Here is a 27,627-nt window from a genome sequence, read left to right on the forward strand (position 1 = left end):
AGGAGATTAAAGCAGCATCTGCTGGCCTGAGCAAATGATTTATGTCCATGTTGTATGTGTCTCAGAGAACTCATGGCCTGAGCTTTTGTGTGATGAGGCCACACAAAATCATCATGTACCTGCCTTATTGCAAGGGGTTCCTGAATCCGCGATTGTCTGTGCCTTCACGATAAAAGACCTTCCATCTTTATCCTCCTTGTGGGTGTCATCACACTTCTTAACCATTCATGCTATGTACGTGGGGCCCTTAGGAATCTTCACCAGACTGTCCCATGCATGCACTGTGCTGCTCACTTAGGGACAGAGTATGTCTGGCCTTGAGTGCATATAGGTTCCCTCTGACTGCACTGAGCTAGTGGAAATGGTTCCTTTAGCTCACTCTGTTTCTGTAGCTGAAAGGGGTGAGTGCAGTTATCCATCCACATGTTTGCTGTTAGCTGATGATGAAAGTCGTTGCACTCAGCCATGACCATCATGACATTTGCAGTGTCAAACTAGCTTCATGGTTACAGTTAATCACCCTGATGTGCATTTTGAAAGCTACCGTTTGTAAATCATTCCAGGGTTGGTATCGTTTTCACAAGCAGGTGTGATCCAGATTTCATAGCACAATAGAACCAAGATTATCACTTCGGTATAAAGTTGTGGTTGTCCTTCAGGAACTTAAAGGTATTGAAAACAGGGTGAGGAAGTGTCTAAGGGAGAAAATTAGTACCTCAGACATGCAGTTGTGTTAATTATTTAGGAGGTGCTGCATCCGGGTGCATTGGTGGGATCTGATGTGTATATGAGGCAATAATCAAACTGTAGTTACCTGTGAATGAATAGATAAGCAGGTTTAAGAATGGGGAACTAGCCCCACGGTAACAGAACTTTCATAAGAAGCAGACTGGTTGTTCATATACCACAGTGATGAGCCTGGTATAAATGTATGGCCAGATGGACTGGAATGGCCCATTCCATTGCACTAAGTGTAACTTTCAGTCACGTGTCTGTATTGCTACTTAAACGCACACATCTATATTATGAAAAATAAGGCGTTTTGTAATTCTTATCTGGATTTTAGATGGACTGTTGCAATCCTAGGTCCTGATTCAAAACAGATTTCATGGCCAGGCTTTGCATTTAAAGTATAGATTTTACAGCGTGTGAATTACAGCGCTAAAGAAAAGGGAAGGACTAGGGTTCCTGATTGGAGCCAGCTAGTGTCTAAGATATTCTGACAACTTCCCCTGCACAGGTCTATTCTGTCCTCCAAAACTCTTTGCTCTTCTAGTCTGGGGTTCCCCGCACTGTCCTGTTAAAGCACCCAAACCCTGTCCAGCAATGCCCGATGGCCCAATCCTGGGCTATGAGCAAGTGATTCAATTGCGCCAAATGTGTGATCATTTTACGTTGTGGATAATTATGGAATAAGCTGTAACTGGCAAGTGATACCTTTTGACACCAAATCCTGATGAATATGGGTGATGGTTTCACCTTCCACTCCCCCTCCTCCATTACTTGTGCTGGTGAGTGTCTCAGGAGAATTATTTCTGAAATGGAATCCTTTTCTGGCACATGTTAGTTCAGTGTCTTCACGCTCGTGGAGCTGTAGGTTGCTGGACCCGTCAAGCAGTGTAAAGGTAAAGTCTGTGTCTGTGTCTGTGTGTGTGTGGCTGTAGATGATTATCATCGTGGGTTCGTGAAGAGGACATGGGGGCAAAGCTCAGGGTTTTACATTGAAGTTCTGATACAAGTGCCCCATAGGTTACGTGTGGAACCTAATGAAGAGTGGTGTTTTTGTTGGAGGATCCATATTTTTGGGTCTGTTTTGAGATATGGTAGGGCTGAACCAGAAAGCTTGGGTCCGTGTCCTGATACAAACTTCTCCAAAGTTTCCAGGTGGTTCTAATCTGGGGTTTTAGTTCAGGCTCATCTCTAGTTTGCAGTGATTTTTCCTTTATTATTATTAGTTATTTCATTTTTTAAATTAATTAGTATTGTGGTAGCACTTAGAGCCTCTGTCATGGACAAAGGCCGCATTGTGCTAGGCTTTGTACAAACCCAGAACACAGGACAGCTCGTTGCCCCAAAGAGTTTAACAAGTGACATTATAATCCTTTTTCAGAGTAGCAGCCATGTTAGTCTGTATCCACAAAAAGAAAAGGAAAATCTCCCCACTGTGTTTTCCACTGAATGCATCCGATGAAGTGAGCTGTAGCTCACAAAAGCTTATGCTCAAATAAATCTGTTCGTCTCTAAGGTGGCACAAGTCCTCCTTTTCTTTTATTATAGTCCTTGCGTCTTTTATTTTTTCCTTAGTTGCAGTCCGTGTGGTGCACTCCCCCAGTTCCTTGCGTTTCAGGTTTAAGAGAATCCAGTACACGCCAGTGGAAACTTTTTTTTTTTTAATTGTGAAAGTTTCTGCCATCTCTAGTTGTGAGGTGCTGGTTTACAGCACAACTTCACATGGTTGTGTTATGGGTCTGGGTGGTTATGACGTGGCATGGTGCTTTGTGTTGTGACAGTGTGTGTGTTGAACTGCAAACTTGCAAGTTCCCGTGCCCTGGAGCTGACTGGAAAGGAGACTCAGAGTTGTCACACTGTATGGTTAGAAATGCTTTTTTCTACCCAACTGTAGTTTCCTATTCACCGCTTGAAACCTCCCTCCAGTCTGTATCTCATTGCTTTGACATATATACCCTGTAAAATGGGCACTTACCTGATACTGGGGCCTATTCGTTAGATGTTTTAGAACTGGCGATTTGTGCCCCAAACCTCTTATAAAGTAGCATGGAGTGAATCAGCTGCGCCTGTTGCGAGTTGTGGCGATTTTGAATTTGTCCCGCAAAAGCACCAGCCATTGTGTGAGCACTTAGCAGCTTGGCTCTGAGCTCCTAGCCTGAACTCCCATTCAGTTATACAGCACTAAAGGTTTGTTTTTGTTCTTCGTGAATCCTTCCAGCCCATCTGTGCACCTGATGTTTTATGCCTCATGTATAATTTTTCTCCCCTTTAGCGGTAATTACTCTTCCTGTTAATCCCATATTGGCTTTTTATACCTGCTGAATAATCCTAACCCCCCCATTGCAAATGGTATGTTTTCTAATTTGAAACTGAGTGGCTAACCTTTTGCATTCACTTCCTGATACATACATATAGGATTACGAGTCGGTAATACAAACTGTGATAGACGTTTTCCCAGCGCCATACTGAACAGCACCATGTAATTTTGTGTAACTCGACAAATTTTCAATTTTAGCTCTAAATTAACCTGTCAATTGTTTACTCTTTCTTCCTCTCTTTCCTGCTCTCACTGCCGATGATTCACGGCAGCAAATGGAACCACCCTAACAAAAAACAATTTGCGGGTTTTCAATAAGTGGCAATAAGAGGCAAAAATCTTCTCTGTATTTCTTTATTTTAAATTATGGAAATTTATTTTGAGACTGGGGAACCCAGACAGCCAGATTCCAGAAGGCAATAATAATCTGTTGAATTTAGTTGCGCTAAGCTTTGTCAAAAGCAGAGTAGGTCTGGCGGGGGTAGGAAATCCAGTTCTGTTCGAAGTACAGAGATGCCATTTTTGTGTGCGCAAATTTTCAAAATTTCAACAAAGCTTTTTTCACCCCAAATTTAAAATTTGTTTCACAGAAAACATTTACTAACCACCTACCCCTGCAAGTTATAGAGTTGTTCATTTAAAATATATAAAATAAAATATTACTATTTTTTAAAAGTTACCCATGTCTGACCCATTCTAGGTCTATTAAAGAAAAGGTAAATAGCTCCTGTTAAGTTATTTGAGAAGAAAGGCAGTTTCGCTAGCTTGTGCATATGCAAATCCAGCCAATACCCAGCATAGAAAGAAATAGTTGGATAAAATAAATAACCTGAACTTTTCTCCTGAATGAAAAATAAAAAAAATGACCTGAATCTTAGCAAAGGGGCCAAACCAGAAAAGGGGGCAAACCACAAAATTGGCTCTGGATTCTAATTTTCTAAAAATCTGTGTGTGTTTGGCTCTGGGCTTTTGGCTTGAGTCCGACTGTAGGTCAGATAAATGCCATGGGGTCATTAGTAGATGGCTTTTTGTGCATCTGAGAATTTACATAGTCCGACTTGGACTCTAAGGCCTAGTCTCCACACCGATTTTGTACCAGTCTGACTGTTTGGGGGAGGTATGTGATGTTGAAATAGTTATGCGAGTACAACCCTAAGTGTGTATGTGGTTATACTAATATGAAAGAGCTCAGGTTGGAATAGCTTATTCCCCTTCCTGTACAGAAATAAGATATGGTGGTAAAAACACTTTTATGCCAGCATATTTCCACATTAGGATAACTCGAGTGCTCTAACTATTCCAGTACAGTTAAAGCAGTACAAAATTTGTGAGTAGACTAAAAGGCCTAAGAGCAAAATTGAGAGGTAGTGTGTAATTAGACTGCATAAGGGTACATTAAATTCCTTAGACCTATTTACTCCCACTTGCTGACATGTGACAGTCTATGAGAGAGGCCAGCACCAGCTTCTAAAGAGGATGGTGTAAAAACCATGCAAAGGGCAGCTATGGAAGGGGGCTAGTTTCTTCCTGTCCCTGCCACTCATTAGTGGCTGGTTTATGCTGTGAAGCAGAGAGAATCACATCCCTTCCAAAACCCTTGGTAAATTTCAGATAATTATTCAAGGCGACTGGGGTTGTTCAAATCTCCAGGAGTTCGATCTTTACAGGCACTGGGGGGTTTTCTCATTTTAACAGCCATGGAATAAGCTGTTTCCTTTCTCTAATGGAAATTGTTCCAGTGAACTCCGTGTAATGTTTCCTCTTTATCATTCTTTTTCCTTTGTTCAGTGCTGATTGAATATGGTGTGTATAGCGTATGTTGCATCTGCAGGCTGCTCCACCCCTCTGTTGCTAAGGGGTGAGACCATTCTTCTAGGTTATACCTGTTGTGGATGTTACTTGCTCATCTGTTTGTAAACTCAGTTTGTTTAGTGGATTTTGGGTGAGTAATAGGACATTTGTCATTTGTTGTTTTGGGGCTGGTTTTTGCCTTATATGCTCAGGAAAGGTACTGGAATGAGATCCCTAGATCTGCTTTTATCCACCAAACAAATAGAGGATGGGCACTGGCAGGGCAAGCTCTCCTGCCAGTGTGTGTCCTCTCTGACTGCTGTGGGCCATGAAGACAACTTCTGGCTTCAGACAATCAACAGAGACTGCCATGAGTGAGACTAGTTATTGCTGAGTGATGGCATGGTGTGTGTGTGTTTGCGTGCACGTGTGTGTGCGATATGAACATGTATCCACAAAGACTCATTAATAACTTTGGTTACTGTTGGCCAGAGTCAGGTTCAAAGAGGTTAATTATTCATGAAATGCTCTGAATCCTCTGAGGGCTCCCCTGATCCCTTTGGACCATTGTTTCTTGTATTACTCTGATCTCTATGTAGATGTGGGATTTGTAGCTCTTATTACCAACCTTGTTTCGCAGTTGCAGCCATGTAAGAGTGTCCTGTTCTTAAAATTAAGCTGTCATTCTGCATCCAAAGTCTTTGTTCTCCATTATGGCCCCAATTCATCAAAGCACTTCAGCACTGTGATTTAGGCACATGCTTAAATGTAGCATGTGCTTAAGTGCCATGGTGGCTAGGTATGAACTTAACCATGTGCTTAAGTGCTTTGCTGAATTGGGGTTTATTGTCCTATGGTTCATTCCCAATCCATTTCTTATTATGATCCACAGGGATGTTTCTGTTTCCCCGTCTATGACTCAAGAGATGGAACCTGCTCTGTTGCTGACTGGTGGGCCAGACCCTTCCGATAGAGCTTTAAATAGAAGGGTGCTTGTTTTGTGTTTGAGTGTGGATGTATGCTGTCCATCCAGCAGGGAAGTCGCAGAGCGTCCGATACCCCACACCACTTCCTTCAGTTGTTGTAGCTCTCTTAGCATCTATATGGAGTTGGCTTTGGTATGCACAGGTCAAGCGGGAGCCATGCTTCTTGTTTCTGTAGCGGGTACCTTTAGTTTCAGATAGAACTTCAAGTGGCCTTCAAAGACTGTCCAGGTCTGTCTTTGCCCAGCAGTGGAATTCTGTAGACCCATAACAACATTTTTGGGGCTTGGACAGTTTTTTCAAATACTTCTTTTGTGTCTCCAGACTGGCAACAGACCTGGCTTGGAAGCTCTTAAGCCCAACAGACACTGTGTTGCTCTTAGTCATAATGAGAACCTGAGCTCCTGGATTCCTGACTCTCAGTTTAACTAGGAGACCAGCAAGTATGGTGTTCCAATAGTGGACGCTGCCTATTAGGATAGCTTGAATAGCTTTGTTGCTGCACATTCTGATTGTCAGAGGTGCTGACCAACTACCGGCTGGCTGCTCAACGCCTTTGAAAATCAGGTCTCCAGTGCCTTAAGATCCATTTCCTGTGCTGAATTCTGCTCTTATTTACAGTGGTCTGGAGTAACGATTGTGGCTGGTTTACACTGGTGCATCTGAGCCTCCCTGGCCTGAGGATTTTTCCTTCTTCCTGATGGTGCTGCTATTTGCTGCGTGTGTCTCTCTGTGTACCTGGGTCGGGTGGGATCCTTACTAGTGGTTTATCTGATTTTTACCTTTACACCCTTTCTCCCCTCCCCGGAGAAAAGGAAATGTCCAGTGTGTCACATGCCTGTCTTTAATCTGGACCATGGAGTGGTTTTCTCATGTCTCTTGCATTTGTTTGCCTGTCCTAATTTTACGGTGTATTTTAACCGAATATTTTATCTTTGCTACTGTTGTAGCTTGAGGAGATTATTCTTGTTTGAACTGGTTTCTTTATGATGCAGAGTGCCAGAAGCAGGGGACTGCAATCTCTCGAGATTCTTCTTCTTCTCATTATTTAACATTTATATTGCAGTACCTCAATGTTTTGCTAAGTAAAGGGACACTCTCAGTTTGCATGTCTATTAATATACATGGCCGTATCCTCACTTGAGGCTAACCTGTGTCTGAGACAGTGTATAGTTGCTTTATTCCAGGAGCAGATCAGGAAGAAGATTGTGACTCTCAGCCAGTCTGAATCCATTTTTTCCCCCACTGCTCCAGGGCTAATGTATCCTGTGTCAGCCCAATACCTGGCACAGCGCAGGTCTTCCAGCATGCCCAGCCTACCTCCGCCCACTCCTACCCAGCTCTGCATGGGCTGTCCGTCCCCCCACACCCACATGCACACTCTACTACCTACTATGGCGGTAGCCAGTGCAGGTGTGCAAGTGGGCCATAATCTAGCCCGTGGTGTAACTCAACATTGCTCTATTTACTTCTGCTGCTGGTTGCATGGATCAGCAGATCACAATGTTATAGGTCCTACATTATTATTATTTAATTATTGGTATTACTGTAGCATCTTGGAGACCTAGTCATGGACCAGGACCCCATTGTGCTAAGTTCTGTACAAACCCAGAACAAAAAGATGGTCTTATTTGGATTTATAGGACCTTCTAGGAGTCACCTATCTCATACTTCCATAGTAGTGATTCTCCATATTTTTCAGTGAGTGGACGTGGGGTTTTTTTTAATAGACAGATATTCCCAGACACATTACAATAGGGTTTAGTTGTCAAAAATATTTGACAGCATTCCTTTTAATAAAGATTCCTACATACACCAAATCCTTGGTAGATGCTGCAGCTCGTTTCTTTTCTCTTTAATCTAGCTGCCTATTCTTTTTGTTATCAAGAGCAGGAAATGGCTTGTAGCTCTTAGCCTCAGTAATGCCTGGTAATGTGCATTTTATTTGATTTAAGACCATTAGGTATTGAAGATAAAGGAAGCTCATACTAGGGGGAGGGCAAACGTCAGACCAAATAACTGTATAAATGCCAACCCAAAGCCATCCTCCGAGTTATAGCCTCGTACCAGGAATTAGCGTGAAAAGTATACTGAATGATAACTTTTAATAAATGTGTATCAGGTGATGTGGTGGGGCCGGGGAAAGGAGCAAGCAAGATGTACGTAAAGCATAACAATCATCAGGTAGGTATCAATTAGATAGGAGCATTGCACTTCAGAACTAATGAACCCTATCAGCTAAGATACAGCCTATACTGAAAACAGTCACCCCCTGAGGGCTGAGGATTTTTCGTTTGCACTGGTCCCCCCCACCCGCAGCCCCACACATTTAATTATGTTCATAGGGGCAGGAGTCCAGTGCGATTCTTCCTCTTGACATCATGGTAGTCCGGTGAAAGTCAGTGATTTATTCCTATTGGAAAGGGAGCTGTCCAGTGCACTCAGCACTGTAAAACTTGACCAATCATATGTTGCCATGTCTGTTTGAACCAAGCAGTGTGAGTATGCATGGCATTTTTCAGAGAAAATCCAGTCACTGGGCCTATTCCCTGGGAAGTGATTGACCCCAGTGCAAAGTGGCTATCAAATCACAAGGGCACTGTTTTATAGCCACATTATTTTGATGCAAATGACTGCAGAAGTGGCAGGCCAATGGTGAATCGAGCCTACAGCTCCTTCCCCCAAGGAGCTTGCAGTTTGTAGCCCTGTCCTGCAAGAATTTAACACGTGAGAGTAATGCTATGCATAAGAAGAATCCTGTTGAGTTCAGTGAGGCTGCTTATGTGCATCAAGTTATGTGGATTTGTAGCATGGAGGCTTAGGTTAGAACTGCATTTAGCAAATGATCATGTAAACCAAATAGCACCCTGAAGCCTTCAAATGCCCCCGTCCTGCTGGGAAGGGGATGGTTGAGGGTTGTTTTTTTTAAACAGCTCAGTGTTATTCAATGGATTCATCCTGCAAGGTGCAAACTCCCCTGCAGGGTGAATTCCATTAAGTAACACTGAGTTCTTGTAACAGACAAACACACAAATCCACATGCTACTTCATGCAAGGCTGCTGGGGTGGGTGGGTGAGGACATGAAATCCATTGCAGGAGTGGTGGGACTTTAAAGCTTCAGGGTTACATATAGTATAAAGAAGGGGACAATGCAATCCCTGGCTGGAAAATTATTGACGATTCAGAACCAAGGACCAGAGAATATTTTTTTGATTGAAGATATTTCTTCTTCCCCTTTATAAATAAATCACTGATGCCCAGCAGTGAATGGAGCACTGATCCCTTCCCATCCTAAATTATTTGAGAAGCAAAAAGGTTATGAATTTGCATGGGGGTGAGTGGGGGGAGTAACAAGTCAGGGTTATAGGAACTGTGTGCTGAATGATTGATGGCGATTTCTCATTGCAGTTTCCTGCTTTTTCAACTTCACCACCCCGTCTGGGATTGTCCTGTCACCAAATTACCCTGAAGAATACGGGAGCAGCTTGCACTGTGTTTGGTTAATTATAGCTAAGCCTGAGAGCCGGATCCACTTGGCTTTCAATGATTTTGACGTGGAGCCTCAGTTTGATTTCCTAGCCGTGAAAGATGGAGGGACCCCTGAGTCCCCGGTGCTGGGGACCTTCTCAGGGAGCCAGATCCCTTCCTCTCTGACCAGCAGCGGCCATATAGCCAGGCTTGAGTTCCAGACCGACCACTCCATGGAGAAGAGGGGCTTCAACATCACATTCACCAGTAAGTGCAGAATCCTTCCTTTCTGCTGGCACCTGGAGAACAGGCATCTTGCCAAGTGGAATTGCCATCTTCGGCCAGATTCCGATCAAATGGAAACCAGAGTAAGTCCAGAGTAGCTCTGATATCTGTGCTGTTACTCTGGATTGACACATGGTGCAGTAGAGGTCAGAATGTCAGCCTTTGGGTCTAAGGCACAGAACTCAGGGACAGGAGTCACAGGTTCTGGTTCCTGGCTCTGGAAATGCAGGTGATCTAATGTGGAGAGGAGTGAACGAGGAATCTGTCTTTCTAAGGTTCTTACCTGGCCTGCATCACTGGAGCATATGAGGGCCTCATAGTCTTTCATGCATTTATCCTCATAACCCTCCCTGTGAGATAGGACAGTGCTATTATCCCTGCTCACAGATGGGAAACTGAGGCAAAGAGAAGTTAAATGACTTGCCTAAGGTCACATGGGAAGTCTATGGTGGAGCAGGAAATCGAACCTGGGTCTCCCAAGTCCCAGGCTGGTGCCATAACTACAGGACGGGTAATTTTCCCAGCTCGGAAAGGAAGCAGGATCTAGGGTAAGAGCAGGGGATTGGGAGTCAGGATCTCACGTGCCTCAGTTTCCGCATCTGTAACATATGAAAGCTTATCTGACAGAGGTTTGGTTGATTTTAAAAAAACCCTGTGAAGTGCTTTAAGTTCTTTTGTTGGAAGGTGCCGTATAAATATTCCGTGCTATCATTATTCACTGGGAGGCATGCAGAGCCTCTGGGGACAGTGGGAGAGACACTATACACAATGAAGGAAGGAAACAGACAGGGTTATGTTTGGCTTTACATAAATTCAGGCCTTCCATGTTCAAGTGAATGCAAATGACCATAACAGTTGACTGTCATGTTACCCTGTAATGTCCCAAAGAACTTTATTAAACCTGCTCAGCAGAAACGATAAATGATTCAAGCTATAACAGCAGTTAGTGGCACTGCTAAATTCATCGTCTTTCCTGCTGATGACTGCAAATCAGCCATTTTAAAAAAAATGCAGATCTTGAGAACTCATTTGCCACCTCAGATCAGGCTCTTCAGGTAGGGTGGCCTGCTTGTGGCCATGACTAATACTTGGTGCTTCAGAAGAAAAGGCACACCAGCCCCTCTGCTTGTGCTGCTTTGCATTGCTGTTAACGATGAACTGAGGGCAAGGCCCGCAACATTCTGCCCCCAGACAGAAGTCTCTTCTGTCCTGAACTCCTGAGGACGGGAAAGTCACGTGCTGGCTACTCCCTGTATGAAGAGGTGTGTAGGCCAAATTATCTGCTGTTGTAAATGAATCCTGTCAACTCCAATTCTTTTTGCCCATTTATACCAGCAAAGAATTTGTCCCTTTTCATCTTTTCTAAAGCTGTCAACCATTCACTTCCTTGACACTGGTTGAGAGGATAAAAATGTAGGGATGGAACCCAAGTTTCTACGTTTCACAGTCCAGTAGATACCACTGTTAGCAAGGGTGTCCTTGTTATTTATTTATGTTCCATTAGCACCTAAGATCCCCAGTCATGAACCAGGACCCCCCAGTGTGGTAGGCACTGTATAAACATGTAACAAAACACCTGCCCTCCTCTTCCCTCCTCCAAAGAGCTTACAACCTAAGGATCTGATAAGGGACAGCAGATGCATACAATAGACAGTCCGGGAGCACAAGGAAATGGAGACTGTGATATTCAACCCAGATGTTCCCCCTTTCTTAATTCAAAGCGGTCTTCACAGATCATAGTAGCGCTGTGCCGATAAGATTGCTCCAGACGTAGTCCAGAACTCATCTCAGACAGACAAGTGCATTACACTTGTAAGAGCATAGGTGTGCAATTGATCTGGGTACTGCTGCCTTTCACATGACGCTAACCAGAGAAGAAACTTTGTTCAGGCATGGCACACATAATTCTAAACTTAATGGAACATTAAGATTGAATTCTTGCTTTTTGATTGATTGCTTTGGTTTTTAACTGCTGGTAAAGGCCAGTGCTGAAAACTACCCTGTATCTATGGGTACATGCAATTCCATTTTCAATTTTGCAATACATAAAAAGGTAATTACTTTGTTTCCTTCATTTTATAATAGCAGTAATGACTGAGGTCAGATATTTCATGGCAGACCGTGGTTCAAGTGCTCTTCGTGTTAGCCTCAGGTCCTCAAACCTTTCATATTCTGTCAGTTTATTGCCCCTCTGTGCACACATGCCCCTTGTTAGCTGTTTATTTTGTAGCATTTCCGGAGCTTTAGGGAAATTCTCTCAGGCAATGTTTTTGTGCAATTTCAAATCTTTCAAAAGTGAAGATTTGTAAAGGGGGTTATTGCAGGTGTTTCCGCGGCTCCCATCCCTGTATTATCTCAGCACCTCTCAAATGTCAGTGGTTTTGTCCTAACAGCACCGCTGCGAGGGTGAGAAATTATCATCCCCACTTCGCAGGTGAGGAACCGAGGCACAGGGAGATGAAGTTATTAGCCCAAGGTCATTCAGCTTCAGGGAGGCCAGGATTTCAACCCCCGAAGTCCCAGAATAGAGCCTCATCCATAAAGCCACCCTTAATTCTGCCTGTTGTTATCAAGTGAAAAATACCGTTTGGGTCGGTGATGCTGGAGTCATGAAAACCGTGTGCGTATGGAGAGAATGGACGGCTCAGGGGAGTGGCAATGGGGCAGAGTTAGCCCCTAGTTAAGTGGTTTGAATGCAGCACAGGCTGGAGAAGGGCACACGTCATTGCTGTCTGATAGCTGGTCATTGCTTATGTGGAACAAGTTTACCGTCGGAGGCTCTGTCTACACTGCAAACACTACAGTGGCACAGCTGCAGCCCTAGCACTCGCGCCGTAGTGTAGACATTTCCTGCAGCGGCAGAGAAGGTTCTTCCATTGACCTTGCGCTGTCTACACTGGGGCTTAGGTCAGCTTAACTAGGTCTCTGAAGGGTGTGAATTTTTCAGACCCCCTAAGCGATGTAGCTGGGTTGACTTAACTTTCTAATGTAGACCAGCCCTCAGTCTCCACCTCAGAGACCCACCAGTGCAGCCGGCCCTCACTGGCACCATTGGCATCCCTGGACGCAGAGGCTGGGAACCTAAAAGGACAGGGCAACTGGACACCCTCACCCGAAATTCCAAGGCTGAGACACATTGGTGGGGAAGCTTGCAATGCCGCTGCTCAGCCTGTACCTGCCATATGGACAAAAAATTTTAGGCTGGGATTTCCTAGAGCCCATGTGAGTAGGGCACTCAAATCCCATGAAAAATCACTGGCAGTTGGGTTCCTAACTCCCTTGGCTACTTTGAAAATTCCAGTTTCTAGAGCTTTCAGTCTGATGAATAGACTTACTGTGTTTGTATGATTTACTTAGCTCGAGGAGCTAAAAAGTGGTGTTTCCTCTGGGAGGGCCTGCCAGAGACCACAGCATGGGGAGAGTAAGGTGGAGGCTCTGGACTGGGACTCAGGAGACCCTGCCTCTGTTCCTGGCTCTGCCACTGACCTGCAGGGTGACCGTGGGCAAGTCAAATCCCTTCTTGGTGCCTCAGTTTCCTCATCTGTAAAATGGGGATAATGGTACTGACCTGCTTTGTAAAGCACTTTGAGATCTATGGTTGAGAAGCACAATGTAAAAGTTAGATGGTATTATTGTTTCCACTAGGGCTGCTTGAAATTTGTTTTGAACTTTGACCAAAAATGTCTAGGAGGTGGAAGTTTTGCATAAGCTTATGCTGTGTTTTTCAACCAGCTCTACCCTTCACCTCCAGCTGAGGGACCTGATCTATCTATCTATGGTGCTTAGAGGGCCCCATAACCATAGCATCTGAGTGCTTTGTTATCTTTACCATAACTATCCTCACAGCGTCTCTGTGAGGTGGGGAAGTGCTATTAACACTGTTGTACAGATGGAGAACTGAAGCAGCACAGAGAGACTAAGTGACTTACCCAAGGTTACAGATGAATTCTGTGGCAGAGCAGGGACTTGAACTCAGGTCTTCTAAGTTTTAGGGTAGCACCTGACCACCTGTGCTGTTCTGTCTCTGCTTGGGCCAGCTCCCATTGAAGTCAATGTTGCCTTCAGTGGTGCAGGATCAAGCACCATGAAGCTCTGTGAAAGTGAAAATACTGGATTTGGGTCTGACCTGGTTATTTCTACATTGGCAAGAGGTTGGGCGGGGAAGCTGCTGACTCACCACCATCTTGTCACCCCCTGCAGCATTCAGGCACAATGAATGCCCCGATCCTGGGGTGCCCATCAATGGGAAGCGGTTCGGCGACAGCCTCCAGCTAGGCAGCTCCGTATCCTTCCTCTGCGATGAGGGCTTCATACGGACCCACGGGTCGGAGACCATCACCTGCATCTTGAAGGAAGGCAACGTGGTTTGGAACAATGCGGTGCTGAGATGTGAAGGTAAATTGCTGTATCCCCTCCCCGACCACAGGGATGATTTAGTGCCAGGACAGTCTCTTTTGGTTAGGAGATTAAATACATGAGGACTTGAGTCTGGCCCTGATCCAGCAAAGCATGTGCTTAACTTTAAGCACATGGATAATCTCATTGAAGAACATGGGCTGCTCATGTGCTTAAGATGAAATTCTTTGCTAGATCAGGGCCTGAGTGCTTAGCATGTTGCAAGATCAAACCCTAAATACACAATTTAATGGGCTGTGTGTGTGTTAGTGTTAGAGAGAGAGAGAGAAATCTCCCACTAGTGGCTGCAGACAAGAGAGAAGGAAGCTACTACCACTTCCCACTGGTGCCCCAATCCCACAAAGCTTTCTTACGTGCTTTACACACTGTGAAGAGCCCCAATGACATCAAAGGGCACCACACCATGGATAAAGTTCAATTTATGCATCATTCTTTGCAGCACTGGACCCTAAAGGAGACTTCTGTTGTCTCACACATAGAAGCTTGTGTTATTTCAAGCTGAAAGACCAGGGAGGGTTCTAATCCCCAGCTCCAGATGTGATTTATGTACCATTGGACTCTTGTCTTCACCCTATAGCTTCCTTAGAAACTTAAACAAACCAAATAATCACTGAGTGATTAATTCTGTGACTCTTTTTTTTTTTCAGATAAATTATGGGATTTTTTTATTAGTTCAGATCTGTCTACAACAGGTGTTTTTCTTCACACACACAGACAAACACAAAAAGCTTTCATTTGCTAATAACAAAAATAAAATTCTTTACCACAAGTCTCATGGTGAGATGTAAAGAAAAGAAAAAGGAAAATGTTGAGACCAAAAATCTTATATATTCTTTGAATAATAGAAAAAGCAAAAGGCCTTTGCAGTGAAATGAACAATGAATTTCTTGCTATAGAAATTCAGGCCTGTCTATGAATCTTCAGTCTATCAATGACTGTGTAGTACATCAGACCCCTATAATGAACTCTGGAATTGGATGTTTTGCAGTTACAGCTCCATGCCAATATGTCTGTGACTACACACACACACAAAAGGGAGTGGGGATAAAATTAAAGGTTCTGATATGGATTTCAAAGCAGCTTCTGGTGCTTTAAAGTTTCCAGTGTGGAAAACAGAAATGAAATGAAAAGAGCTTGTTAGAAATTAAAAGGCCTCTTTCCCTCTCTGTTCTCAGAGAAGAGATGCCAGGAAGTGATATTTGCAAGTGTTTGAATTACAGATGTGCTGAAGTATTGAGAAATAATTTCAGCAATTGGCCATCCATGCTTTAATGCCAGTCTGCAAATAGCATGGAGGATACTTTATTGTCTTTTCCATTAAAGGGAGAAGAGGGTACTTGCTGTCCAGAATGATTGTAATTCAGTAGGAGAATGCTTTTTTTGTTTTGTTTTTATTTGATTTTTGCAGGGAGTTGGCAAATGAAATATTTGTGGGGCTGGCTCAGTATTTCCATTCCCTTTGTGAGCCTGAGTGTTTAACTTTGCACATGTCTCTAGCTGGTCAGGGGAGGGGAAATATATAAATAAAATTATATTTTTATCGACTTTTATCTGTGTAAGCTTTGATAACCCAGCTCTATTAACTTGTACTTCTCTCTGCGTGATCTCTTGGCTTGCCTTTGACTTGCCCTCCAGTATGTTCTCAATTAAATGCAAATTTTCTAATTAGTTCTTAAAAAGGAAAAAGTATGTGTGTAAAAGTGAATAACAGCTTGTCTCTCTCACCAACGGAAGTTAGTCCCATAAAAGACGTCACCTCACCCACTTTTTCTCCATGAAATACTGGTTGGTGTCTGGAAAATTACTAGACAAGAAGTCCATATCTGGAAAAAGAGCATCTTCTCCCACAAAACCAACAAGGTGGACAGCAGGTGGGAGGTTTGGGAGTCACTGGATGGCTCATGTTTTTGAGAAACTGATTTTCTGCTTTTGAATCACTGATTAGGACACAGCGTGGGAAGGGCTGGTCCAATGCCCTGTCAAATCAATGGATCAGGCCCTTGGGGTTAGACTTGCAAAGGCATGTAGGCACCTAGTGGGCTTTACTAAAGCCTCTGAGCAAATTAGGCAGCTAACACCCATTGAAAGCCAATGGGAATTAAGCACCTAACACAATAGTCACTTCTTAAATTCCCACTGGGCCCCAATCTGCATCTGTAGGTACCTAAACACCTTTGTAACTCTGGTCCTTAGTGACTGAGAGTCATTAACGCCTGGTAGCTGTTTGTTGGCCTGTGGGAAGTGAGTTTGTTGGGTCTCAGCCCTAGTGCCCATTTCGTAAACCCGCTGCCAGACCTGGAACTGACTGAAGGCTTTGATGGCTGTCACAACAGAGAGATATTAAGTCCCAACTGGGCCGTGAAGACCAAGCTGTCCTCATGCCTACAGGGCAGGTTTGAGGCCTGTAAGTTGGGGAGTATCATGGGGAATGTTGCATTCGTAGATTTCAGCCTCCCAGACTGTCCACTTTCATGAGCCCTAACTTCACTGTGAACATAAATTACTGACCCTGCCAGTCTAGGAACTGGCATGTCTTACATCAGCATCCTTACTGTCTGAAGGGGACTCGAGGGAGTAAACTCCGCTAATTAAACCTTTCGCCTGATTCCTGTGTCCTCTTTCCCCAGCTCCATGTGGTGGCCATCTGACTTCTCCGAGTGGAATGATCCTGTCCCCGGGCTGGCCTGGCTTCTACAAGGACTCTCTGAACTGTGTGTGGGTGATAGAGGCGCAGCCGGGATATCCCATCAAAATTACATTTGACAGGTGGTCATTAAGGATAAAAAATAGCGTGGCTTCTATTAACTAGTACTGCCTGTGTGTCTAATCCTGTGCTCACTGAAGTCAATGGAAAGATTCCCACTGACTTCAGACAGATCCTTCGTCAGGCTTTATATCCAGCACTACAAAGTAGCACTTATGAGCTTTCTGTTATAGTCAGGTGATGTATTTTGCACATTTTTTCAAAAATTTGCATAACGATCAGGTATTTTTGTCAGGTTTCAGAGTAGCAGCCGTGTTAGTCTGTATTCGCAAAAAGAAAAGGAGGACTTGTGGCACCTTAGAGACTAACCAATTTATTTGAGCATAAGCTTTCGTGAGCTACAGCTCACTTCATCGGATGCATTCAGTGGACTTTTTTTTTTTTGTGATATTTTTCCCGTCATTCAACCAACTCTACAGCTGGTAATCTCTTCCTCCACCCCATCTTCCTCTGAAAATGTGAAATTTTGAAATTGAAATAAATGAATAAATCAGGAAAGGTTTTTTTTTTTTGGTTTTTTTTTTTAAAGGAAATATTTTCCCTTTTTTCAATCAGCTCTCCTTTCTGTCTACGAACTAATCCTCACCACAGCCCTACCAGCTGGGTAAATAAGTATTCTTACCTCCATTTTGCAAATAGGAGAACTGAGGCCGAGAGGTCATAGAGCTGCAAATGGATTCAGTGTCACAGTCATATATGAGCCATCAGGCTCCTGTTTCCCAGTTCTGCACTCTGACTACCGTTTGCTAAAATCTAGACAGCATTGAGGATGAGTAAGCCAACAGGTTCGGAGGGTTAAAATAAGAGCTAACCTACATTTTTAGCCAGAGCTAAGAACAAGTTGAGCTGTTTCTGATTTTCAAACTTACGAGAGGAAGCATGGTGCAGTGGGTAGGACAGTTGCTTGAGACTTGGGAGACTCCGGAATCAATTCTGTGCTCCAGCACAATGACTTAAGACGAGTCACTTTGTATCTCAGTTTCCTCTCTGTAAAACCTCCAGGGGTGTTGCGGGGATAAGTACATTCTGTGAGGTACTCGCGCATTATGTTAATGAGGGCCAGAGAAATAACTGGGATACAATTTTTTAAAAAACATTACATTCTGGACGTGACTTTGCTTCAGAAAGGCTGCAACAAATTTCTTTTCCCTTACGTATTACAGAGAACTGTCTGAAGAACTGTGGAAACATTTTCATAATGTTTTTTTTCCATATTCCAAAAATGAGATGTTTGGTTTAACTCCTTGTACATCACGGATGAATTTAGCACATTCATTACATGTCTCTCTCCTGAGATAGGACTGCATGGAGAAATTCACACATGATGGATTTAAATCAAAGCCCTTATTTTAGGGCTAAATCTTCCAAAGTGGTCGCTAATTTCAGAGAGGCTGACTAGCCGCAATTCCAGTTGACCCCAAACAGGAATGTTGCTCAGTGGGGGAATTGACTGGGGTTTGGCCCACTGAGCGCATATATGTCTGGGATTATAGAATTGATACTTATAGTGGCTGCTGCTTCTCACAGTCATTCTGATAACCATGCTTCTGTATATTACGATTATTATTTCTATTACAATAGCACTTGGAAGCCCTATTGGGCTGTGCACCGCACGTACACCTAGCAGGAGTCACTCCTTGGCCCAAAGAGCTTACACAGGACAGAGAAAAGATGGGAGAGGAAAGAAAGGTGCAGAGAAAGACAAGAAAGAACTGATTCATTCCAGATGACAGAATGGCTCTGTGGTAGACTCAGGAATTGAGCCATTTCTCTTGAATTCCAGCACAGTGCTCAGTCCGCTGAGCCACACCATCTTTTTAAATCAACACAACAAAGTGCATGTACGCATAGGGAGAGACAGTTCCTGCCACAACAAGTGTAGGGCCAGATTTTTAAAGGCCTAATGAAATTTTCAAAAGTATCTTGGGGCCTAAAACTCACTGACTTCCATGGATGTTAAGTGCCTAATTGCTTAAATACCTTTAAAAATCGGGCCCTTAGCTTCTAGATAGACCAGACAGACAAAAGGTGAGCAAGGAAATGACTTGCTCTAGGTCACACAGCTGGCCAGTGGTAGAACCATGAATTTTGCCCAGGACTCCTAGTCCAGTCTCCTGTGCACTGGACCGCGTTGCCTCTCTGTTATTAGTCTTTTCAGAATTATAACATGGAAAATGCCAATTTCTTTGTGTCCCTGGCAGGTTTAAGACTGAGGTGAATTACGACACCCTGGAAGTGCGAGACGGCAGGTCCTATTCCTCCCCGCTGATAGGGGTCTATGATGGGACTCAAGTGCCCCAGTTCCTCATTAGCACCAGCAACTACCTCTACCTCCTCTTCTCTACTGACAAAAGCCACTCCGACATCGGGTTTCAGATCCGATATGAAAGTAAGTGTACTATCTAGCAGCACAAGGGACTCAATCAAAGGCCCATTGGAGCTACTTCTCCATTCTGACATGCAGTTAGCGCTGTTACTCCTAAGTGTTTTGAGGACCTCAAGCTATTGCTATCTGATAACGGCCTCTTCATTAGGATCATCTTTATTGGTATTTATTTTATGTCATTTGCAACAACGTGAAACAACATCTTCAGAATAGAATTATTTTGTAAGGAAGCCGATTCGACTCCCTCTTTCTGTGTTATCCCCTCACCTTGAGACTAATCAGTGACACCTCAGAAGAACAGCCTGTGAGAATCCCAGCTTGTCAACTACCCATGACAGTGCAATCCTTGCAGACGTTCAAGTTATTGTATGGGAGTCAGAGGAGGGTGCTTGGCTAGAGAGAGGAACTTGGGTTTGTTAAGCATTGTGATTATTATTCGGTGGCTGTCGTTACCTGCATTGATTAACATGCCCATTGCAGTGGCATCTGGATATGCATTGACTGAGTGAAACACATGTTTATGGGCAAGCTGCGTTCTCAGATACTGTCTGTGCAACTCATGCATCTTCTGTTGACTTCAGCGGCAGTCTTTTTTTCTTGTTTTCTCTCTTCAAACATCACCTGTCAGTTGCTCTAAGGTGTTGGTGTGTCTCTCTATCAGTCTGTCTATCTATCTATACACATAGATATAAAATATGTGGGTGTTTGCATATATAAATAAATATGTCTCACACAGAGGTAAATTATATCCAGCAACAAACTACAAACAAACTCAACAAAAGCAAGGAATATATTTGCTATCTGGGACTGTACGGTCCAGAATAATCACCCCACAATGATGTTGATAATGACAACACTTGTCAATCATCATCTCCTTCAACAAAACCTTCACACACACACACCCCCTTTGCTCAGTTGAGGAGCTTTGCTGCATGCCTGGAAGGGTATGGGCTCTAGGCTCTGGCATTCCAAAGTGGAAGCAAATTCCATCGTCCAAGGACCTGAAGAGAGAAACCCAATCGCCTGCTGCTCCCTGTTTAAATTGAGAGGGATCCAGCTGGAGCCCTTCCACTAGGTGCAGCACCAGTCATTGTCCTGGGAAGTTCAAGGGCAATCTTCAGCCCTGCTGCAGCTGCTGTCAGAACTTTTTGGTGGAGATAGCCCCGACCCCCACCAATCCTTGGTATCCCGCCCCACCCTTTCGCTGGCACTCCTGAACAGCTGAGTGACACCAAACTTTCCCATTCCAGGCAGTGAACACCATGTTGTCTGAGTGCTTCCCAGCCCAGGGATGATGCAGGTCTGGGGAGCAGAATTGGGGCCAGCCCAGGTCTTGTGCACATTTCTCAGATAACATAGGAGTGATTTAAAAGTTCATGATAAAATTCCTCCTCCTCATGCAGCCGCCTTCTGGTTGCTCCCGTTAAATCTCTGATGGTTTCTTTGCTGCAGCTGTGAAGCTCCAGTCAGACCATTGTTTGGACCCTGGGATCCCCGTAAATGGACAGCGACATGGGAACGATTTCTATGTGGGAGCTCTGGTGACATTCAGCTGTGATTCAGGCTACACCCTGAGCGACGGAGAGGCCCTGGAGTGTGAGCCCAACTTCCAGTGGAGCAGGCCTCTGCCCAGCTGTGAGGGTAAGGGTTTTGGAAAAGAACATCTGGAGGAGGGGAACCCAAGAGTGGTGAATTCTCAGAGTCCTGTGTCGGGCTGATGTGAACCACATGGCTGAAGCACACGGCACTACAACCTGGTCTTTATGTCCAGTCAATACGATTAACCCTCTGCAGTGACTGGAATGCCACAGGACCTCGGGTGTCCAGGGCAATGATCGTGATGCTGTGTGTCTCCACTGAAGCTACCACAGTACCAGAGGGGCCCGGAGCAGGGATTGCTGAGTTTTAACAGCACCTGCTCTGTGACTCTGATTTGTGATTTCACAAGCAGAGTTTCCCCTGGGGGGGAGGCATGTTGGTGTTCCCCAAGAATAAATATCCTTCTGAATGTCTGTGGTTTGTTGGAGGGGCTGGTGGGGATGGGTTTTAGGGTGAATTTAGTTTGCATCAGAGGTGTCCAATTTACAGATCTGGACAACAAAGGTCTCTGTTGTAACTTTTCTGTGTAGCAGCAGCAGAACGCTTTCCCCCATACTGCCCCCTGAGTGTGCACCCGGTCTGATCTGGGACAGTTTCTTGGCGGGCAAACAGGTAGTTGAATCCCCATGGCCCATTCAATCCTTGGCCATTGGGCCATTGGCTCTGGCATTCGGTCTCTGGCAATGCCCAGAGTGCAGGTGATGCAAGAAAATGAAGGCACGTATAATGCAATTGGCCACAGTGCAAAGCTATGCATAGGGAATGGGGAGGGTTATTTTCCCTGACCTGTGCAATAATCAAGTGTATGCCCTGATGCAGGAGTTTAAATTAGCCGTAACTATGGGTATTATCACTGGTCATAAAATTAGTCATCCATTGTAGCTAGCATGGGTCCCCTCCTTCAGTGGGTGCCATAGGCTGACTGCTACATGCCACATAGAGAAGTATTTCCTTTGTACGTTCTAAATGTACTTAGTGAGGATTTCATCACATTTTCCCCAAGGGGAAGGGAAGAAGAGCCTTTTCTGTCCTAAATACCCCTGCCTAGTTCTCTCTAGCTCGTCTCCTTTTTCACAGTCACTCCATTGGCTTGTCTGATTTTAGCATGTTTGATTTTTGCAGCTCTTTGTGGAGGTTACATCCGCGGCTCCAGCAGCACCATCTTATCCCCAGGCTTTCCTGATTTCTACCCCAATAACTTGAACTGCACCTGGGTGATAGAAACTTCTCACGGCAAAGGTGAGAAACCTTTAGATTAGGGTGGTTTGGAAAAGAGGCAATGCTGCGGGATAGTGAGGGGACAGCATCCCATGAAAAGATGATGGTTGGCTTGCAGAAAAGACAAGGGCAACCCATAAATAGCCAGTGTGTGTTGGTATCTCTCTCTTTTGTTTCCCGTCAGTCCTCGCAAAAGTGATATGGGAATGACCCCGAGGGTTGGGTAATAAAACCAAGGCTTTCTCAGAAGCACCTTGTCTTTCCTCTGGAATGGGGAGAGGTGGCATAATAACATAGGTAGGTGGACCTAAACCCTCACATTCAAGCTCTGCAAGCTTTGGTGAAGTCCCAATCCATAAGTAAATCTTACCTCTGGTACTGGTCTTCCATATGGCCTGAAGCAGAATGCCATATCTGAACAGATCCTCATTATAGAGGGCCCTGGGTCCAGCTCCTTTTTGCTGAACTGAACTGCTCAGGTCCATCTGTGTAAGGAAGTGAAATCATTCTCAGTGGCCTTGCGGCGCATCCTAGCAGACCCATGTCTACTCAGAAGTGATATCGCCGTTCCACAAGAGACAGCAATGATGTCTGGTGGTCAAAGAAAGGACTGGTAGTCAGGACTCCTGGGTTCCACTGCTAGGTCTGCCACTGAATCATTGCATGACCTTGGGCAAATTAGTCCGATTCTCTGTGCTTCTGCTTCCCAACCTGTCAGTCTAGAGCAAAAAACCAAAGCCACCTTTTGAAAGCATGTCAGGATCCTCGCATGAAAACCACTGCATGCATACAAAGTATTATCGTGGTCCGACTGCTTAATACTCGGTCATTCCATCATGTAGGTTCACTCTTCTGCCTCTCATTGAGCTGGAGGCCAGGAGTCAGGCCCCCCAGATGCCTGGCTTCAGCGTGCAAGGAGCTACTTCCAAGCCTAGGTTTACTTTGTGACAGCGTCTTACTGGAAATCAGATTAGATTTGATACCCAGGCTGCTCTGGCTCACTGGGAAGTTTCTTCCTAAACCAACCTGGATTAAGGGTTGGGGAGGAAGGTTTATATCCCTTATATAACCATGTCCCTCTGTTCATACCAGGTAGCAGCCCGTGAGAGCTAGCATTAGCCAATTTTGCAAGACCCATTTTTATTAAAGCATATAAACGTGTCAGTGAAAAGCACAGGGCATTTCGGGAGCCTTCATGTGGCGTGAAAAGTCTCCCGTTGAGCAATGCCAATCCACTCTTCATTAATCCACTCTGCCCTGGATTCAGCTCTTCTGATGAGAGACGTTGCATTATCCTGTTGCTAAGCTACTGCACAATACAGAGACCTGACACCCTCTCGTAAGAGGTAATGCAGACGGTGGATGTGCTCCCGACCCCCAAAGAAAAGAATATCTCTTGCCCAAGACAAGCTGCATTTTCAAACTGTGGGGCTGTGTCTATACTAATCTTTCTTTTTGTAAATTCTCCGAAAGTGTCCTGCCATTGCTACAGCCGGTTCAGCAATGCACGCAGCAGCCTGAGCTCTTTGGAAAATCTGGCTCACGGTTAAAATTCGCGTACCCCCCCCCCCAGCGCTGTGTCCACAATAGTATCTGACCACAGATGGGAAAATATAAAGTGTAAAAACAGCCTATGAGCCAGAGGGAAGAGAGACTGTGTTACTGTGTATGTGTTGGGTTGTCTTTTTATTCCCCTTTTTCCCTTGCTAGGATCCTTCCTCCAGTGCTAATTGCCAGCAACCTGCTGGAAATAAGTACCAGCGAGCAGTGGAATCTCTTTCCTTGCCCCAGCAGGCTGTCTGCATTCAAAGGCACTTTGCTTGTCAGGGTTTGACTCAGCAGTTTGGGACTCTGCCCCTGTACCTCGCTGAGTCACCCTTCCTGTATTTCTGCAGCACCCTGGATTAGGCATGCAGGGGCCATGCTGCTGTGTTAGTGGGGGAAATCCGGAGAACATGAAACCAAATTAGAGTTGAGTGGGAAAGGAGAAGATACAACAGAGGACATAACCCAATTATAAGAAGTTGGCACCAAGCCGCCTTTTATGTCAGCCAGTCCACTCCCTCATTGTTCCTGGAGTTCAGACAAGCCGCATTTATTTACCGACACAAGGAAAGGGGAGCGTGCCTGAAGTTTTCCTTTTATCTAATGATTTTGTGAATGGCAACAAAATGTAGCCAGAGGCCGGACTGTGATGTGCTGTATATACATTCTGTTTTTATTGAAGCCGTGCACAATTTCGTAATGATCTGTTTTTGCTAGGCTTTACTGCATTAAATTGCAGAATAAGGCATTACACGGAGATCTCCCAGCCCTGTTCAGCAACCTCTCTCTTACCTACAGTAAGAAGCAATGGAGCTGATTGATCCCAGGTGAAAGTAACAGAGATTGAGATGGGATGAATTTGGGTTGGTGGGAAGTGAAGAGGCTTGCAGAAATTGGGGCAAATTCTGCTCCTAGTTATTCCAATGTAGCCTCACTGACTTCAGTACCACCACCCCCTTATTGCAGAATGTTGTCTGTTGTTACATCCTCATCTCTGAACATCTGTTCTCTAACATTGCAGTTGAATTTGGTGCTCATTAAAGGCAGAATGCTAACCGCTCTGGTGTGACCAGCATTGCCAACAGGCATGCGATGAGTTCCCCTTTGCAACACTCACTTATTGACCAATGCCAGCTTAATTTGGACTTGCAGCACCCCATGCTATTCCAGTTTCGGGCTGCTCAGAGCTCTACTGAAGCATCTCCATTCAGAATCGCACCGCGCCTTACTGTTCTAGTCCTGGGCTCACAACACAGCTTTTAAAGCATACCTCAGTCCATACCTCACTCCAGAACTGAGCTTCCTCACAGCTCTGCCAATGCACCCCAGCCCAGACCTGCAGCATCGTCTTGCTGTTCCAGGCTTTGACCCCCCTCATACACAGCTCTGCCAGTGCATTTCAGTCCAGCATCTTCTTCGGTACCAATATTGGGGAGCTGACACAGCTTTCATTGTCCCGTTGTTGGACTGGCAGCACTCGTGGCTGGGAACTGATTGAGTTTCCAGCTGCCGGGTTCTGAATCTGTTCGAGATTGTTGTGCCATCTTGCATGGGGATTGCTCACATTGGAGACACAATAAACTGTACTTGCTGGAGCTTTGCAGTGGTTCTGCTTGGATATTTACTGAGTCTTTCGGGGGGTGGACCAACTTCTGATAAGATGCTGAAGTGAGGGATCTTTTCCTGTGTTCCATAGCGTGTTTGCCATCTCTTTGCAATTGGGCTTCCTAATGCGTGACTGACACTTTGTTGTTATTTCCATGTTGTCTTTCACAAAGCAGCTTGTGTCTGTGAGTGGGAGAGAAGTTTTCTGATGTAGGTTAGGAGGAGTTTAAGGCTGTGTGCACTGATAGCTACAGAGTGGCCAGGTCTTATACATGAGATCAGCCTGATACCCACAGGTCACAAGTCAAAACCGAGACCACATAGCAAATCCGTGGAAAGTTACCTTTCCAGTGACATACAGTCTAGAACAGCTTGCCATTTCTAACAGTGTGAGAGGACATTGTCCCGCCATTCCCACAGCACTGCCAGATTATAAAATGTGTCCCAGTCTGCATGTTATTCTGAATGTTCCTAAATGCACGCTCCCTGCTAAGCCCCATCCTTTAGATCACTGGTGTTCAACCTTTTTTTATTTGCGGACCTCTAAAAAATGTCAAACAGAGGTGGGGGCCTCCTTTGGAAATCTTAGATGTAGTCTGCGGCCCGCCAGGGGTCTGCAGAGCACAGGTTGAAAACCACGGCTTTGGACATTTACTACTCCTTTCTTTATTGTCTTCAGGACTCCTTGTTTGGTTGATGGGGTGCTTCCGTAACCACCATCCACCCTTCCATTCATGAGCTCTTCTTTCCCACACCTCTGCTGCTGATTTAACACTTGCAGTGGCAGCTACTTTCCTCTTGAGATTCTTGCAAGGTTATTAACTTGCTTTCTGTCTCCTTCCTTGAGAGCTGACACGCAAAGCCCACTCTCGCTTTTCTCTTTCGCTCACTTGCTTTTTGTCTTTTGTTTTCTCCTGCTTTTATTCCTCTTTCCTTGGTTTTTTTTTTTCATTCCCTCTGTTTCCTCCTTTTTAAGGCGAAATCCCTTGTTTTGGGGTGAGGAAGGGGTTGTTGAGATCAGTTGTGAAAATCTCAAGCCAGCTCCTGCTCCCGTGGAAGTCAGTTACAAAAGTCCCATGTTTTTTTGTGGGGCATCTCCCCAACTCTTATTGCAACAGGTCAGCTGAGCGCCCGTGTTGGCTGTCTCAGTGGAGAGAAAAGGATTTCACGGTCCAGAGAGACAGAACTGCCATCTGCTCCCTCTAAGCTGCCACTCCTAGCTCAGGGCCATGGCACAGCACCAAGGCAGTTAGCCTTGCCCCGGTTTGTGCCAAACTCCCACAAATGTCCTCTTCAGGAGCCATCAGTCTGGCCTCTCTCACCAGCAATAAACTCTTAATTTCATTGCCAGAATAGTGGCTCTGGCCTCCCTCCTGCTTTGCAAGCACATTTTCCTCTTCCCCTCTCAGTTCTCCACTCTGCACGGTGCCCCCAAGGGCACAACCCTTCCCTTTCTCTCTCTGCACTCCCTGAGATTGGGTTTTTGATTTGCACTGACCCCAATGAAATATTTATAATGGATGATTTTTCAGTGACATATCAATCCCGCCTCCTCTCCTGTGGGGCGGGCTCACTTTCTCTCAGACATTGCCTGGGGCTTACCTAGACTCTCCGTCTTCCTGCTCACATCTGCTGCAATAGCCTTGATCTTCCGATCTTTCGTAGGGGTGTTACTTTCTAGTCTGAACATCAAGGATCTCACCATCTCTGATCACTGGTTCTTTTTCCCCCACACTACATCCTCTTTGAAACTCTCCCTCGCCCCAAGCTAAGTCCAAACTTAACACTTCTGTCATGCCATGAAATTCTATAACCCTTGTTTTATAATGCATCTTCAAACAAATTGCCCTATCTGAGCCTCTTTCATAATCCAGGTTCTACAGTTATTTTACATTGGTGCTAATGCCACCCCCACCTCAAGGGGGGGCGGAACTTGGTGGGGCCAGCGGAGATTGGCGGTGGCCCCAGGTGAATTGGGGAGGGGAGCACTTGCATGCATGCAGGCCTGGCGCCTCCCCCTCCAGAAGCTCTAGCCACTCATTGGTCAGCTGGGGGAGGAAGCGAGCCGATTGGTCCCTCACCCTCCCCTTTCATTAATTTAAACTATAGCCTGGGCCACGTGGAGTGTCTTTTTTGCTCCGTTTCACCAGCCATACATGTGAGCATCAGTGAAAAGTAACAGAGTCTTGGTGTCAAACCGGCACAATTCCCATTGTCTTCATTGTTGTTGGTCCTTCTAAAAGGCTCGCCCTTGCTTCTCCAAGGACATTCAGCATGCTGCCATGATTCCTGAAAGCCAAGGCTGTCCAAGATTGGGAGGGACAGTCTCTATACGAGGGCAGGTTGACTTCCTAAGCCCATCAGGGCTTAAAACCATCAGGAACGCACCCATGTGCCATACAGCCCTTCCCTGATGATGCAGCCTCATTCTCCAGAATCTCAGTTCGCAATTTAAAAAGAAAGAAGTTGGCCTCTAGCTGTGATGGTTGCAAACAAAACTTTTAAAATGTGGCTTGAGTG

The 27,627-nt window shown here is 45.0% G+C and overlaps 1 protein-coding gene across 7 annotated transcripts in view; it reads left to right on the plus strand.

Annotated features, from left to right (window-relative positions):
• CSMD2 (CUB and Sushi multiple domains 2) overlaps nt 1-27,627 on the plus strand; it is a 541,235-nt gene that overhangs the window by 331,858 nt on the left and 181,750 nt on the right. For all 7 annotated transcript variants that reach the window (XM_073317325.2, XM_073317326.2, XM_073317333.2 and 4 more), the window contains 6 exons: nt 9,230-9,556; nt 13,775-13,969; nt 16,618-16,756; nt 18,956-19,143; nt 20,593-20,781; nt 21,862-21,978. In XM_073317325.2, the coding sequence (XP_073173426.2) occupies nt 9,230-9,556; nt 13,775-13,969; nt 16,618-16,756; nt 18,956-19,143; nt 20,593-20,781; nt 21,862-21,978 (1,155 nt within the window). The remainder of the gene's footprint in view (nt 1-9,229; nt 9,557-13,774; nt 13,970-16,617; nt 16,757-18,955; nt 19,144-20,592; nt 20,782-21,861; nt 21,979-27,627) is intronic.

Source organism: Lepidochelys kempii, chromosome 19 (genome assembly GCF_965140285.1).
Source record: "Lepidochelys kempii isolate rLepKem1 chromosome 19, rLepKem1.hap1, whole genome shotgun sequence".
Lineage (NCBI taxonomy): Eukaryota > Metazoa > Chordata > Testudines > Cheloniidae > Lepidochelys > Lepidochelys kempii.